Source organism: Thalia democratica, chromosome 5 (assembly GCF_965202585.1).
Source record: "Thalia democratica chromosome 5, ktThaDemo2.hap1.1, whole genome shotgun sequence".
NCBI lineage: Eukaryota > Metazoa > Chordata > Thaliacea > Salpida > Salpidae > Thalia > Thalia democratica.
This window is the reverse complement of record NC_139169.1, coordinates 39,210,055-39,228,484: the sequence shown is the minus strand read 5'-3', so window position 1 is coordinate 39,228,484 and position 18,430 is coordinate 39,210,055. Positions and strand designations below refer to the sequence as shown.

The window sequence follows — 18,430 nt, the reverse complement described above, 5'->3', positions numbered from 1 at the left end:
CACGGTTTAGAATATTCAAGATAAAGGCTAAGTATATTATACTCTAGTTACTAATGTTTCCCTATAGATATTTAAAGTTTAATCAAGTCGACGGGTATTTTCTTGACAGTTTGCCTATTTAAAAAAACTTAATTACTTACTCACACTACACAAACATCAAAGAAATGTTATTCGTCGTGGTTTATTTATAAAATTTTAATCATACTTAAAAACTAAATTTCTACTGTTATTAAATAAAAATTGTAATCTAACAGAACAATATTTCAAACATTTTTTGTGGTAAATTAATTTCTAATAAAGCTTATTTGAATATTTAAAATTGTCTAAAGTACGTTACAAATCAGGAAAGTTCTTGTTAATTAAAACAATCTTGAAGCAAACTATTGTACTATACACATTTTACTAAATAGTGCACTTCGTAAAATAGTTCAAAAATGCGCTAATTTGTGATCTTATCTTAATGCAAATAGTTTCACTATACGCTTCGGTTTTCACCACAACAAGAAAGACAGGTCGTAGCAAGGCGACAACTCTAACAACAACTTCATCTACTCCAAATACTGCTTCGTGCGATTTAAAACAACTCTTTGCTGGGCATATTGAAAAGATTCTAAAGTTCATCATATCTTTTTTTTTAAATTTTAATAATAAAGTTTAATTGTTATAGTCGAGCTTTGTTCTTAGTATTCTTGGCAACAGTATGTTAACCAAAGTTTTTGCTCTTGTCACATAAATTTTTGAAACTTAGACTAAACTTTTACTTAAAAGAACATCAATTTACAATAAAATATTCTCAGTTTTACCAAGTGTTTTAAAGTGTTTACAAGTTGTTAGTTAAATAGTTAGTTTAATATTATTTATTTTTAAATCAAAGTGTATTTTAGTTGAAGGCGTATAATAAAATCAGTTGTAGGTATGAAAGACAAAAGTTACTTCGTTATTGTTTTTTTTAATAGTTTTAACCGTTTTTGGAAAATACTCTTTACTTCTTAGTGTATATCTAAATGAAACTAAGTTGTATTTTTTATTTTTTGATTTAAGATTCATATTTATGTTTTTAACCGTTATATTTAATAATTATGTAGTTAATGAGGTAATTAGCTAAAAATTGTTATAAAATTTGGGAAAAAAACAAACAACTTTAGCAGGATAAAGTGCTAAAACCCTCTAACTAGAAATATTTCAAACAAAGCTTCATACTATCTAAAAAACTGAAGATAAATAATAAAAAATAAATGAAAACTTTAATATAGGACCGTATGACCAAATATTTCGAGCGTATTTTTTGTCGATCATTAAATTAAATATAGATAAATCGATAAAAAAGTAGTGAAATTCGTACTTTTTAGAATAAGCTTGAAATAAAAATATCTTCGAATTTTATTTTAGTTTTTTTTTAAGTAGAAGTCTACTAAATAGAACGACACATAGTTCTGCTTGAAACTTTACTTTTGTTGGCTTTAAGGGGCTTGTGTTCGGTTTGGTTTTAAAGATTAGGGATAAACAGCGATACTATTTCACGCTCTGATTATACCGTAGTTAAATGTTATTAGGTTATTTCTTTTTGTCTCTATTGAATATGTTAGCTTTTGTACAACTTTGTTCTTTGTTTGATCGTAATTTAATTTTTAATTCGTTAACAAACTAATTGCAGCAATAAAATTTGCCTTTTTTATGTATAATTGCAAATATTATAGCTAATGCAGTACAAAAATTAAAAAACAACTTCTAAAAAGTACATATACAGTACAAAACGTAGAAAATAAGTAATAAAAATAAACAACAGCGTAAGTTTACATGAGAATTAAAATTTATTCTAAGTTTAAAGTTGTACAATTCTTTAATTTAGGAATGAAATATGTTGTATTTAACAAAATATGCGTTTAAGAGCATACACAGTTTCAAAGGTATAACGTTTTAACCTAATCACAATTGATTGTTTTTTATTTTTCTATAAACTAAAAAACTAGATTTTTTTCAAGTGAAAACTAGCTAAAATTCACCACAAAAGTTATTAATTGTACTTAAAGTTTTTGTTTATTTAACGTATAAAAACAATGGATATTATAACAATATTTAATTACTAAAGTACTAAATTGCACATTTGATCAATAAAATCAAGATCAATAAAAAACAGATCTGTTCATAAACTGAGATTAATTATACTAAATAGTTTTTGAAAAGTTAGAGACAAAGTTACGCGAAACACCTTTAAAATTATGTATATTTAGAGCTTTTCTGATTAAACATTCAAAATAATTTTTTCAGCTCTATTTACTTTGAAAATATAAGTTGTCGTTTTTTTTTGATTATTAACTACACTGAAACAAAACAGTGAAATTGAAGAAAAATAAAACTTTTTTGTTACAGTAATTTAAAGACTTTGAAAGCCTTAACTTTCATTCTAAGGTAAAAACAAAATTATGCAAGCTTATTAGTTTTTTATATCAATAAAACACTATTTCAGAACATTTTACACTAAAATTATTATTTTTTAATTACTCAGCAAGTAGTTTGATGTTTAAACAGACAATTTAACATTATAAAGTTTTATACTAATTACTCAACATTTCAATAATATTTACGGCAATGTACTTTAAAATGTCCCTGTTACTTGGATTTCAGTAAATTATCGTTGAAATTTGGTTTTAGCTAATTTGTTTTTTTGTTTTAGTTTTTAGAATACTTTTCTTCATGTCGATAAAAAATATTGAATGTCTCTACACAGATTATTTCAAAAAAGTAAAATATATATTAAATATTATTAATTCAAAGTTCTATTTTTTTTAAGATTACTTTGTGATTATGTGCAAACAATTAATTGCAAAAAAATATTTTTTCTTGTACTGAAATTAATACTTCTCTTGTTTAATCGTTTTTCGGTGTAAATAAAAGTTATTAAAGTAATAATTCTATATGTAAAAAGAGTTAGATATAATACAATAAAACTTAGTGAAACAAGTACTAAATCATTTACTTTAGTATAATGATAAAATCAAATTTAGTCAGTCAACCTAACAACAATTTTTGTTAGTTAAGTTTCAAAAAACAAATTTTTAATTCTGATTTAAACCAGTTGTTGTTTTTTATTCATTTGGTACTATATTAATGTTTTTACAATTTTTAAAGCCTATTTATAAAAAAATATCTCCTTTTATTTTGTTTTCTAATATTTTTAAAAAGTTTAACAGATTAAAACGATTAATATACCGATAGAAGTAGAAAAAGGCAATTTAATAAAGAGAGTTGCAAAACTTCAACCGTCTATTCTATCCATACAGTGTCTAATACTATTGATTTAATGTATAAAGTTTTAGTTACTGTTGTCTGTTTTTAGAAATTGAAAAATATTCTTTTTTATAAATTTCGTTTTCAAATTACAAAATTACAGGTGGTATAAGAATACTTAATGAAACAGTAAGTTATTGCAGCATATAGGTTGATGTTATAATGCTTACTTTCAAGAATTTTTTGTTAAGTTTACAAAGCTTTTTAGTAATGTATATTTAGTTATGAATTTATATCTCTAAAGTATTAAAATTTAATGCAAACTAAACAGTTTCACTTTGTTTATTTTGTTATAATTATATTTCTGAAAAGTATTTACTTAAGATAAAATAAAAGGTAAAAGTTTTTATGCATAGCTTTGTTTTTGATCTATGCATTATTTTTGAGTTGACATTTATTAGCATTTAATATTTTCGAACTTATTAATGTACTACTAAACTTGCAAAACATTTTAAATTATTTACAATGATTATTTGGTTGCCTGGTAAAACTTTATTTAAATTATTTGCACGTAATAGTTTTTAATTTATATGATTCATAACTAGCAGCCTCTGAAACAGAATGTAAAGAGCTTAAAATATATTGATTTTTAACTATTTCTAAGGAGAGATGTAACAGTAATACATTAATCAAATAAATATGCTTAGCTTTTTACGAGTATTTGTGGGAAACATGAGAAAAATAAAAACTAAGAAAAAATTTTTGATACTAACTTACTTAATTTCTTAACCTCTTTTATTTTTTTTTTAGAATACTATTTTAGACTTTTTAAGTTTTAAATTGTATGTAGGAATTATTTTTAAACACTTGATTTACAACTTTTGAAAATATTATTCAATTTAAGTTTTAACAAGACTTAGTTTTTGTAATTTAGCTCACTCATTCAAAAAAATTTCTTTTATAAATAAAATATGTATAGTTAAATAATGAAGTAACTGTTTACTTAAATAAATGATTAATTTTAAGAAATAAAACTAAAATATTTTGTTGGTGTAAAATTTTACATGCTGTAAGTTTAACAAACTAATAGTTCTTCAATATTTTACTTAAATAATAAATTCAAAATCTAAACTAGAATCTTTCACTGATTATAACAGTTTAAAAATACAACAGTTTTAGACTTTTTGTAAAGCAGTTTACAAAAAAAAGTTGTTTGATGGTTGAACATTTTTTTAACTGTTTTAAAACGTTATTTTCAATTGATTTTGGAAGCATCGTAACATTTTCTCATTAGAAAATTAAACAATTATTGAAAGTAATAAAACAGGTTTTCGTGATGTTTAGGTGTGGTTTTTGAGAAAGATATTTATTAAAAAATTAAAACTTAGTAAAAGAATAATAAAACTAGTTAATTTGAAAACAGTACTCTGTGTACGAAAATTATGGTCTACCAGTTTTAGTTTTTTATGTTAAACATCTTTGTTTTGCAGATTATTTTGTCTATTGATCGAAAAAAAATATTGCTCAAAATATTAAGTTTTAGAACCTGGTGCACGAAGAATCTTTCGGTTATCGAGATAATAAATTATAATAATTATACATTATTATTTTTTAAATCGAGATAATAAATGCATTTTATCCAAAATAGTTTACAACGTATATTAATTCTTAGACTTATAACCTGATAATAGATTACTTAATCTACTATCAAGTAGAAATATGGACAGTTTTAAACTAATTATTAATAATAAGCGTACTCATTATTTTTCAATAAAATTACTAAACAGTATATATTTTCAATATTAATGGTATCTAATGTTTTTAAAGTTAGTTTTTCTACAATATAGCAAACAAAATTGTTATATTGAAACAGTTATAGAGTTTGAAAGTTTTAATTTATACAACCCGCAGTTTGAAATATTAGTTGAAGTCAGAAGTTCAGTGAGATAACTTGTTGCAATTATGAGTCACCAAGCAAATAAAAAAATCCGTTTGTCTACAGAGGAAGCTTGGTTTTATATACAAAATAATACGTTTTTCTTTTGGTTGATTTTTTACAATTTAGTTTTTACTCTAAGATTTTCTTAAAACGTACTTAAAACACTATTGATTTATTCTAAACGTCGAGCACTTAAAAATTTTATGTGCAGTAGCTACTTATATTGACTGTTTAAAACGTAACAGTGCAATAATTAAATACTGAAATGTTTGATTGTATTAGTTCGTTTTAAATTTATTAATAAATGAAATTTTTATGAAACTTTTAATGGTTGTAACATAAAAACTGCAAGAAAATAATTTTTAATGGAACGACAAAAAAAAGCTCTCAATAATATTTGTTTTAATGACCTAGGGTACGAAAAAACCTTACGGTTTTAGATCAACTTTAAAATTGTAAAATAATTATTTTAGTAAAGCGACAAGGCTTTTTAACAAAGTCAATCTAAATATCTGTTAAAGTATTTATTTATTTATTACTTAAATATTTATATATTTCATCAAAATATGTGTTTGAAAAGCTTTTGTAACTACTTGTTAGTTATTAAATATATTCAGATACAAAACAAGAATACATAGCTAAAAACTAGCTGTTAAAGTTTAAATCAATAACGCTAGCGCAGGAAAAAAACAAGGAGAAAAAAGAGAAACACGTCTTTATTTAAAACGGAAACTATTTTTCCATTCATTAGTTATCTAAAAAAGTTATTCATTTAGAATTGAAACTATTGTTTAAACTAATGATAGTTTACTGTAGTTGATACTAAACAGTTATTTTTAAAGTCTTTTTGTTAGATTTATCTACTTTGTTTTTAAACTGCAACATTTTTAAAACTTGTTTAGACCGGATGACTTTAAATTTTTATTGTAAAGTTTTAGTTTTTTATGAGTTACTGCTAACATTTAGAATACTATGAACTGTTTGTAGCAAAGAGTTAGAAAAATAACAATTTTATCAAAGTTTATTTTGGTTCCTACCTAAATGTATTTTATACAAAATAATTAGTTTAAAAGTCATAATAAATATGTTTAATCATATAAATTGTGTATGAAATTAATCTCTATTGATAACTTTATTGATAACTATTGATAATCTCTATTCGATAACTTCTAAGATTGATAAAACATCTTTAATTTAAAAAAATGTTGGTTGATTTCATGAAACCAAATATAAAAGTAAAAAGTTCCAAAGTAGTGTTTTTTTTGTTATACGTATTGTATAAAAGCTAGACAAAGTACGTTTGAATAATTATTCAACAAAAACTTTGTTGAATTTTCATGGTACTTTATCTAAATAGCTTTCAAGATGCGTAAGAAACTTAGTTTAACTTTGTTCTGTTACAACAGGTAACTGTTAACTTAAATACGTTTTAACAGCAAGCACAGCGTAAGAATAAATATCAAAAAAGCTTGAAATAGTGTGTTTTATAAAAAAGTTTGTATTTTTTGTAGACAATTTTATAATTTTATGTTTTTATCCCAAACTTTGATTTTAAACCATAAAGTTCGTTTATAGTTACTACCTACAAAAAACACTATGCATAATTATACATGCTTTTTCTGCTTTTTTTCTAATGTGTGTTAATATTTTATAGACTCCGTAGATCTGTTCCATACAAAGTATATTTTTATCGTAATTACTTTTAAAAGAATTAAAACGTTAAAATACAATTTAAATTTTTATATGGATGCTAAACACAAATATCACTACTATTTTATTAGAACAGCTTATAAAGCTTCAATACTTCAAGGTCTATTGCAGTTAGCTTAAATATTAAAACATGAAATACACTCACTAGTTGCAATCAAAAATAGTAAATAACAACTAGACATTAAAAAAAATTTTACTAAGTGTAGACTTTACAAAATTATTTTAATTTATTTTTAAACCCCTTAAAAATTGTATTTTAAATATTTAACTAAGTAAACTTTTAACTAGTTAACTAAACTAATTTAGTAAGAAATTCAGCTTGTAATCTTCTAAATAAGACTGAGATTAAAGTTTGATTAAATCTAACTAATGATAAGCATCGTACAGGTATAAACTTTCAAAATTAATTACAGGAAAAACTTTTTAAAATGATTTCAAGAAACGTTAAGAAACATGGAATCCAGCAAAACACTTTTAAAAAGTGTCTCATCTTTTTAGTGTTTTTCTTTTTTGTAACATTTGCTTACATAACGAAAAATTTATATCCGTACGTTTATTGTCCATAACTTTTACGACTTTTTACAAAAAAAAAATCTTGTCACTCACTTCAGTAGCTTTATCTAAATATGTTATTTATTACATTTTGTTTAACATTAAAGAAAAGTAAACTAAATATTTTAATAAAAGTCGAGCAATGAATATTTAAAACATTAACTATCTCAATTATGTTGTTTTCAGGGCAGAAAGGTCATATCCAGAAATTAGCAAATATCAATTAAAAGGTTACGCAATGTTTGCTTAAATGTCAAATTAACTTTATATATATAAAATGTTGTATAACTTTTTTAAATCTTATTTTATAAAGTTTCTGATAAGTATAATTGTATAAAATTAAAACAGTAGGTTTTGTATATGTTTGTTATATTCATACAATTTATTTTGCGTTTTCCAACAAGTATTTTATTTAGACGTGACAGTCCGAAGACCAACGACTGCTGATAACCAATTGAGCAAAACAGAAAATTATTCGATCAGGAAAAGCTATGACGATTTGAACGAGTTGATGTATTTTGTTCGTAGCAACTACAAAAAAGAAGACTTTATAGACAATTTTCAAAAACAGATAAGGTATTTTACAAATACTGTATACACATACGTTCATGTGTTAAATAAACTTCTAGTTTTTAATTTAAGAAAACTACAAATGGTTACAAACAATATTTTGTTGAGTACTTTAATAATACCATAGAACTTAAGTATACTAAATGATAGCATATATTTTATACGATTAAAATGATGTTATGTTTACACTGTTTTTAGAAGTTTGTTTTTACTCAACTTTATCATTATTTTAGTGCAGCTTTAACAAACGTTGAAGATATTCTTCAAAGAAACAACCAGCAGAAAAAGAAAGAATTAAAAAAACTGAGTGAAATAGTTCAACATAAAATACATGCTGTACAGGTTAATATGTTTTTGAGTATTAATACTAAAACTGTTTTTGTCTTAGTTCAATAAATAGATTGTTTAGTTGTTCTTTTACAAGCATTTTATCTAAAATAAACTTCTCATAGCTCTATTTATTTTACCCCTAACATTGATTTTTCTTTTAAAGTATATAAACTGCTTTATTCTCATTTATCATTCATGGTTTATGAACAATATGTCCACAGAAAAAAATCGTTAGTTTAAAAATAGTATCTCACTTAAGACTAGTGATGTACCGGACCCGGATCCGGATTTTTTTTTCAAATCAGAATCCGGCCGGAACCGGATCCGGACTTTTTTTTTAAATTAGAATCCGGCCGGAACCGGACCCGGACGTTTTTTTCAAATTAGAATCCGGCCGGAACCGGATCCGGACTTTTTTTTCAAATTAGGGTCCGGCCGGATCCGGATATCAGACAAAAATGGCAATATCCGGCCGGACCCGGACCCGGATAGTGAGTACGGTACATCATTAGTATAAACTAGCCTAAGTCACAATGAGGTTTTTAAAAACTAAAAAAAATAACTTTAAACTAATAATAAGTAGAACAGCTAGCCACAAGGTTTACAAATTTAGGTGTTATTTACAATTAAAAATCTGAAATCAAGTTCATGAACAAAATACACTCGAAAATTACAAAATATTGAAAACTGGATCAGCTCAAACTCATTCAAAATCTAAAAGAAAACTAGCCTGAGTTTTTACAAAAAACTAAACTAGCTTGAGGCAGGCAGTCCAAGATTTTCTAAAACTCCCAAAAATTTTCAAACTAGCAGGGTTGCCACTGTTTAAGTTAATAAAACTAGCTAGATTAGGTATAAACAAGCCTGAGTCAGAATGAGGTTTTTAAAATTACTTTAATCTAATAATCAGATAACAGCTAGCAAAGGTTGACAATTTGGTAGTAAAGTTGTGGACTGGTTGTGGTACACTTAACTTTTTAGTAGTACCCATCATAATTTTATCCTACCTTATATAATAAATATCTAACAAATACTAAATTCAAACTGAGACTACTTTCTATAATCAGACACGACAGTTTTGAGTGATGAATCTTTTATATAAAACACAACAAGAAATACTAGCATATACAAAATTATTAATTACTTTGGTAACACTTTAAAAACTGGAAGCTATTTAAATCTATATCAAAAGACTTACAACAATAAACTAAAAATTAAATAAAACTTTTAGTAAACAAGAAACTGTAAAAATTTTCATAAACTATTAAACTATAAAATGGCTTAAATATTTAAACAATTAAACACCAGTTGAAATATTCACTTTTAAAACAAAACACTACTTACAATAAGCATTCACAAAAAGTTCAAGATATTTTGTTGCTTCAAGCTGCTCACAAAACTAACTAACTAACTGCTTACATATAAACTGCCTGTCATGTTCTGATGTTTTGTTGCATAAGTATTTAGTTTGAAACATTTCGTCATATGATTCTCATTGGCTCGTACATTCAACCGTATTAACTCTAAATATTCTCTGAGCTCAACTTTAAACAACAAATAATGCAAGTATTCATTCCAAAGTTTTCAATTTTACAACATATGTAAAGAGTTGCATTTCTAAAATGTTTATTTCATAGTTTAAATGTAAACAAGTGTAAATTAGTCACGTGTACAAAATGAGCCAATCGGGGTAGGTGCTTAATTTTAAGTGACGAAAATGACTCTTATTAATTAACACAGGGTTTGTTTTTAAAAAAATATTTTTCAATATGCTCTTTTTTACTAACTAGATCCGGGTCCGGCCGGATCTCTGTTAGGATCCGGCCGGACCCGGATCCGGACTTTTTTTTTCAAATTAGAATCCGGCCGGAACCGGACCCGGACTGTTTTTTCAAATTAGAATCCGGCCGGAACCGGTTCCGGACTTTTTTTTTCAAATTAGAGTCCGGCCGGATCCGGATATCAGACAAAAATGGCAATATCCGGCCGGACCCGGACCCGGATAGTGAGTCCGGTACATCACTACTTAAGACGGACTTAATCGTTTTGTTAAAGTTTTAAAAAAAACATTTTTTTAAATAAAGTATTTTAGTTAATTTTTAACTAATGCAAACGTTTTTTCTACGTTTTTACATTTTTTTAGAAATAAAACGTGTTTGAATAAAGTATTGGTTTTAATAGCTAATGTTATAAATAAAACAAAACTGCCTTAATTGTAAAAATTTTGATACTTCAAACTCGCTTTCAATTTGGTTTTATTTGTATTAACAATTTTACATATAAGTTATCAAAAAGACATAACCATTTTCGCAAAAATTGTTTAAAGTTTCAACTATTGAAACAGAACCCGCCCGACTGTGAAACATCCAACCGTTTAACTTGCAAGCCTCAGCAAAGAGGTTGCGGGTTTGGTTGCCAGATTCACTGGATGCTATACTGCTTCACGATTTCCCACGGCTCCGGACGCACATTCGTGCCTCACTCTTCGTTCTTGAAAAACTACAACAAACAGGGATGGAATTCTGTTTTGTTGCCGCTTAGTGAAAACTGCCAGCATTTGAATACGCGAGGTTGCAATATTATATTCAGTTTCTTTGTAAAAAAAAAAAAAAAATTTTCAGTTTTACGTATACCTTTCTATTTTAATCAAATTATTGAATAGATACATAAACTAAAAATTTGTTAAAAGCACTCTGTTTTAAATTTTACTACAAAGCAGGCACGTGGCTTGGTACGTTTCTGTAAATCTACAGAAACGTATACTTATATGCGAAAAAACTTGCTTTTATTTCAGCTTAAAAAGACTCTGCTTTCTTAGCTTTAAGTATTCATTTAAACTAAGTTATGCACTCCTGAGAGATAATTTCGACATGAATGTATTCTCTAGCGTTTTTAGTGTCGTAAAGATTAAACGAATTAAATACATCAAAATTGTAACATTTAGCGCGTTAAAGTTTTTAATTTGACAAAAAGCTGCATGCAAAACTGATCCTAATAGAAGCTGTAGCTTCAATAATCAAAATCATACAATTTTATGTTACAAAAATTTGCATAACTTGTTGTTACTATTGACTGCGCTAAATGTTTAATTTAATGAATATAAATGTTTTTGAGTTAAATTGTAATTTTTTTTACTAATTTTTAATGAATGTTTTCTGGGTTTACACAAGTGGCAGCACATAAAGAGTCATAGGAGGTGTGGAGCAAAATAAATTGCCTTGTATACACTTATCACTCGTACTTCAACATTCCATTTTTAATGTATTAACATAACTGCAAAGTTTCAGATTAAATTCAATAACATTAGAGGTAGCTGTATTCCCGCTAGGATTTTATCACGCGTCATTTCATATGTTTAAATTTTTGTAGATTCGTAACTTTTTTAAGCTAGCTACGTCCCTGCTACAAAGCTTGTTGTGGCTCGGTATCACAAGCCAAAACTAAAATACAATTATATGCTTTGAAAGTTTAAAAATTAAAAGTAAAAAATCTTCAAAAATATATATACTGTTACAACTTGTATAAAACCCATTACAGGAGAAAACAATACGACGGTAGTCGAGCTTCCAATTCACGGAAATTTTTCAACTCACCCTCCATACACTCCCATCGATGTGCCAGATAATTTGCTTGAAAAGTTGAAAAAACTCCACACGAACCCTGCGCTGTGGTACATGGGTCAGTTTATCGTGTACATGATGAGACCTAAGCAGGAATTGCAAGAAAAAATAGAAAAGTTCCATGCTAAAGCTGGTGGTCCTCTTATTGGGTTAGTATTGATTGCATTTAAGTAACAGCATTGACAAATAAAGCTGTATGAATATTTTCGTTTAGATAGTTGATCAAAATAACACTTCAGTCAGTTGTTTACGATAAAGCAAAATATAGTAGTTAACATGCGTGTTAACACTTGATAAGTAGCAAAAAGTAAGAATTTTGTGTTTTCATTTTTATAAAAATTTAAAATAACTGTATGATTTGAAAATTTGTAAAATACAAAGTTAATTTATTGAAATTTCATTTAGTTATAGTAATTATAATAACAAAATAAAATTAATAAAGAATTGTATGAATATAGCCATTTTATATAATAAGAATAAATAATTAATGATATATTCTATTTATTTTTTAGTTTTGAACTTTGCTTCTTTAAAGATTTATCAAAACTGTAGCTTTTTCAATTTAATGTACCATAAATCGAGTTAATATTTTTAGGTTACACGTTAGAAGAGGTGACAAAATTACAGAAGCTAGTTTTGTCGACATTTCACAGTACATGTTTCATGTAAAGAAATGGTATAGAAACTATGAACTAAAATTGGATAAGAAGGGAGAAACATTAGGAAATTTAAAAAAAAGAATATTTTTAGCTACCGATGGAAAGTCAGTGCTTGCCGATATAAAAAAGAAGTAAGTTTTTAATCAAATTTATTAAGAGCAATAGTTATTTTTTATGTTCATGATAATTTTTTTTGTAGTATTTTACAAAAAGTTGTAATACATTAATGTTTACTATTTTTTTTAAAAATAAAAATAGTTGTTGAGTACAAAAATTTGATTTTTATTTTATGTTTATTATCTTTTTACCATACTAGAGTGTTCTTCACAAGTTACTCTACTGTTGTAACATAGTAGTGTCGTCTGAATATGAAAACCATTTATACATTTAGAATTTAAAATCACAGTCTATACTCTGTGCTTAACATAGGTACCCAACTTACGAGTTTGTAAGCAATGAAAACTTCCGAGGAAGAAGTGATAGTGGTTTAGAACAAATTGTCAGCGATGTAAAAATTCTGTCACAATGCGATTATGTAGTCTGTACTTTTTCATCGAATGTTAGTTTTGAGTAATTTTTCTATAGTTTATGTAAAAACAAAATTTTGTGAATTTGTTGATTTTATTCATATTGTTAAGCAGTATGCATGTACTTGAAATAGATAGGTAGAAACATTTAAATGTAGTTCATACTAAGCTTAGTTGTTTAAGTATATAGTTTATTGTGTTGTGCTTCAATTATAAAGACTAATTTTAAAAATTAAATACCAAATAGAATTAATTTCACAGCTTCTAAATACTGCAAACATTCTCTTACCTAAAGTTGTCAATTCTAAGTTTTCAAAAGTCTAAACTCTGTGTGGTTTTTTTATTTGAATTAAATCTTTAAATAAGCTAAAAATAAATTTTTGTTTTAAGCAACTTATTTAAAATAACATTTAAGCGGCATAATTTTCAAAGTTACCATAGACACTAGGTTTCACGGCTCGAAAATCAACAACAGTCCATGTGACAATGTGCGACCTGGTTTTGTCGTTATTAGGACTCAACAGACAGACATAATAATGATTAACTGTCGTACTAGTCAAAACTAAACGTTCGTTTGTGGGGAAAACAAAAAACTGACGTAAAGTAAACAGACTAATGAGCTGTTATTTAAATGTTTGTTTTTGGCTTTTTCGACAAACAAAAAACAATTTCGCGAAATAGCTAAAGTTAGAGTAGATTTCAAATAGTTTTACAGCTTCAAATATTAAATAAGATTTATTTTACAACAAAAAAAAAAAGTATAAAATACCAGTTGTATAATAAAATGAATAAAACAAAAAGCTTTATTAACTCAAGAGCAAAATAAAAAGTAAATGTTATAAAAACATCCTAAATCTTATTATCCTGCATTTCTTACTTATTTTCTAAAAACATGTCGCAGGAAATTTTCATTTTTTATTTGCAACATTTAGCCCGCTGGCCGCAGTTTGCCGACATCCGTTAAAAAACTTTAAAATTACTAACTTGTATTGTAATTGATTATTTTAAATGATAAATAATGCTAATTTGTAAAATCAATTGGTAGTTTTGTGTTTCTTAGTCTTTATAAGCATAAGTACAGACTTTGAAATTTTTCCTTTGATACATACTTTTACTGCATGTTGTTAATTTTGAATTAGTAAAACCTTTTTTTGATTTATAGATCTGTAGACTTGTTTATGAACTGATGCAAGGCACAAACGAAGATTATCCGCACAAGTTACAATCAGTCGATGACAGTTATTATTACTTAATTCAAGGTCTGTTGTTAAATAATTAACAATTTTTTAAAACTCTACATTTTCTAGAATTTTAAAAATTTTGAAAAATAGATACTTCCTTTGATAGAGGGTAACGCAATATAAATTAAACAAACTATACGGAAAATAAACAAATGTTTTTCGTTAATTTATTACCAGTGTTAAATGTGGTTAGTAACTTTTATAACTTTATATGATTGCAATAAAATTATAATTTTATTCAAAACCCAATTACAAATATAAAGCATTTTCGTTGCTTCATAACATAAATTTTATAATGAAGTATTTTAATTAGGATAAATGATAACAGTTGATAATAGTTATATAAAACTACTGAGTGATTTTTAATATATAAAATTTAATTTATTTAACTTAAAAATGTTTATTAAACGATTTTTGAAACTAATAATTCCAAAAAAAATTATGTAAAATTTAAAATGTGATGTTGTAATTGTTATTTTTATAAACTAAAGACTGTTACTTAATTTTATGCAATTTATCAAACAACAACTCTAGGGTTTATTGCATCAACCAATCAGCAAGCTGTGTTGAACCACGTGCCGCTAAACAAAGAAGAAATTGAACTGAAAATCGGTGACGTCATCTCCATACCCGGATCCAGGAACAACGAGAGAAAATCAAACCTGCTGAATGGTTACTCCATGGGCAGGAACGTGAGGACTGGCAAGACGGGTCTGTATCCTTCCTACAAAACTTTCGACACTGCTTCCACGGGTTCAAAGTGGAGTCGTTCTAATCAAAGGTGAAAAATACCAGCTGTACTTATATACAAATCGAAAAATTCTGGTAGCTTCAAACAGTAGTCCTTATTTTATTTGTGTTTTAGTTATTCTCTTGTATTTCAGTTTTTTCCAAATTAGGAAATTTAATTTTCTTTTTTATGACTTTAAAAAGTATCAGATTTTATTATTATTATTATTATTATCATTATTATTATTAGTATTATTATTATATTGTTTATTGTGCAATGTTGGACTCAGGCATCAAAGCCTTTGCCACTAAACAGGACACACAAAAAGAGAAAAAGAAAATAAACTTATATTCAAAATTTTAAGATAAATTATATATATACATATATATATAAACATAATTTAAATGAAAACACAAAGTTAAACACAATATGATATACAAATTTTAAACTAAATTAAAAATTTAATTTATAAAATTCAAACTTATATATTACTTAGTACACACAATAAAGAAGTTTGTCTAAAATCATCGCTTATAAAACAAAACTCATAATTACAAAATAAATAAGTAAACTAATAGTTTTTAGGGGGGAGGCGTAGGGAAACGAATATTTTTTTCTTTTGTTTACAGTGGAAAATCAGTGAATTTTACTGGTATTTATTGTATTTAAATCAAATCTTTTTAGCTTTAAACGAAATTGTTCTACCCCCTCACAAGATACTATATCCTAAGGTAATACCATAGCTTTTGCTCTGTGAAAAAATGCGCCTTGCCACTGACTGTTTTGAAAATCATGTTTACATTTTATTTTCAAATTATATCCTCTTAGTTGATATTTATTTTGGGAAAAATAAAAAAACTGGTTAAAAAAACTTTTATATTTGCCATTGATAATTTTGTAAAGAGTTAATAGATCAAATTCCCATCTTCTATATTCCAGTGATTCCAAGCCAAATTTAATCATTCTATCATTATATGATGTGTAAGATATGTTGCAACGACTACAAATATGACGGGTAAAACTCCTTTGCACAGATTAAATTTTATTAATATCCTTTTTTAAATGGGTTGACCAAATTTGGGTACTAAACTCAAGTTTAGGGCGAACGTATGTTTTAAATAGTTTTGTCAGAATTGAAGTAGAACTAGTTTTAAAACTTTTTAATATTTGATAACATGTAGTTTTTGCAATCTTATATACATAGTTGATATGTTCATTCCATTTCAAATCTTTGGAAATATTAATACCCAAATCTTTAAAACCTTTAACTTCTGGTAACTTGATGTTATTGATTAAGAATTCAGTTGAAGAAGATTTTTTTTGTTAATGGTTAGAATTTTACATTTGCTAGGATTTAAGTTTAGCTTTCTTGTTTTTAACCATATGTAAATATTATCTAAAGATAGTTGTAATAAAGTATTTGACTGACTAAAGATTTTGGCATCATCTGCAAATAAGCTTAACTCACTTTTAATATCAATGTTTGAATAAATATCATTAATATAAATTGAAAAGAGAAGGGGACCAACTACACCACCTTGTGGTACTCCACTGTAGATTGTTAAAGAGTCAGAAAGCGTATTATTGATGAGTACTCTTTGTGATCTATTATTTGAAAAGTTATTAAACCAATCAATTAAGCTTTCATGTAGCCCATACTGATTTAAAAATTTTAATAATCTTTTGTGTGATACTGAATCAAAGGCTTTTTGAATATCCGTATAAACTACTTTAGTAAATTCATTTTTGAGATAAGGAACTAACCAAGAATGTAAGCATGTTAATAGTTGAATGGTTGATGAGCGGTATGGGACAAAACCAAACTGTTTGTTAGTTAATAATTTGTTATCAAAGAGGTGATTGAGAATTTTTACAGATACAATATGTTCATAAATTATTGAAAAGCCACAAGTTAGAGATATTGGTCTGTAATTTAACGCATCGTGTATATTACCTTTCTTGTGCACAGGAATAATAAAAGATGTTTTCCATTGTTCAGGAACATCAGATAGTTCTAGAGAGCAACTAAATATTAATGAAAGTGGAAAAATTAATGATTGGATAACATGCTTGATATAATCGGGTGGAATGTTTTCTGGCGTTCTTATGATTTTATCTTTTAAGTGGTTAATTGAACTTATAATGTCTTATAGTTTAAGATTTTTTTTTGCATTTTACTACAACTCTTTTGGGGTAGCTTAAAAAACTTGTAATTCTCGTCTTTTAAAAAAAGTTTTTGAAAATTTATGTCAAAAAGTGTGGCTATTTCAAAATCTGAGGTTACTGTTTTGTTTTTATCATTATCATATAAGAGATGTATGGAATTATTTAACTTAAGTTTAGATTTCACGTAGCTATAAAACTTTTTTAAATTTGGGTTTTTGCAGAATTTGTTTTCATATTCAAAGTTGTATTTTTTAACAGCTAATTGATATTCTTTAGACTTGTATTTGTATTTTATCAAAAGTGATTTATAAGTCTTACTTTTTTTGTATAGATTCGCTTTTTCTTTTAATAACTTTTTAATTTAATGAAGCTTGTTGTGTTTTTGAATAATTTTTCTAATCATTTTACTGAATAGTTGTTGAAGTGTCAAAAGTATATAATTTTTAGTTATTGACTTCAAAACTTTTATTTTGAATTTTTACAACAAAGTTTAGTGTTTAGTTATTTACCTAAAATATGAAAACAAATGACCTTAAATACTGACAAGTTTCTTGGTTTCATACGTAAAAACTCAAATATAAACGCCCCACCTTAAATGTAATGAAAATAAAATCTTTTAAAGGATTGTACAGTATAATTTAGTTGGTTTAAAAATGTACAAATAAACCATTGGTATAAATTTTAAATAAAGTTTTTATCTATATAGGGAAAGTTTTTTAATATAAACCTCTGGAAATATTTTTTTTTGGGTTTATTAGGTTTTTATTGTTTAGTTTTTAAACTTAAAAGAAAATAAGATAATAATTTAAAAAATTGTTCCACAAAATGTTTTTCAAAGGTTTAACTAGTGTAAAAATAATTCTTTTTTTTTAATTTATATTTTCTTTTTTTAACAAATTTATCAATTTAAATTCATGTCACTCAGTTAAATTATAAATCATAGTACCAAATATTTTTTTTGTAATACTTAGTTATTGTTGTTACCTGCAAAAGCTACTTTTTTTAAGGTTTTTTTTTGGCAGAAAGAAAAACATACGTATTTATTACTCATACATTACTACATACTTACACATATTTTGTTTAAATTTACAATTCTTTTTAGTTACATAAACAATCATACTCAGTTTAAATAATTTTTTTGGTTGTTTTGTATAAGCT

The 18,430-nt window shown here is 25.9% G+C and overlaps 1 protein-coding gene across 1 annotated transcript; it reads left to right on the top strand.

Annotated features, from left to right (window-relative positions):
• The first annotated feature begins 6,139 nt into the window (after positions 1 to 6,139).
• LOC145836511 (alpha-(1,6)-fucosyltransferase-like) lies at positions 6,140 to 15,161 on the top strand. Its single transcript, XM_082944306.1, has 9 exons — positions 6,140 to 6,146; positions 7,846 to 8,005; positions 8,233 to 8,341; positions 10,674 to 10,899; positions 11,867 to 12,098; positions 12,545 to 12,739; positions 13,038 to 13,167; positions 14,298 to 14,394; positions 14,911 to 15,161. The coding sequence occupies exons 1-9, from the start codon at positions 6,140 to 6,142 to the stop codon at positions 15,159 to 15,161; spliced, it is 1,407 nt and encodes a 468-aa protein (XP_082800432.1).
• Positions 15,162 to 18,430: the final 3,269 nt, after the last annotated feature.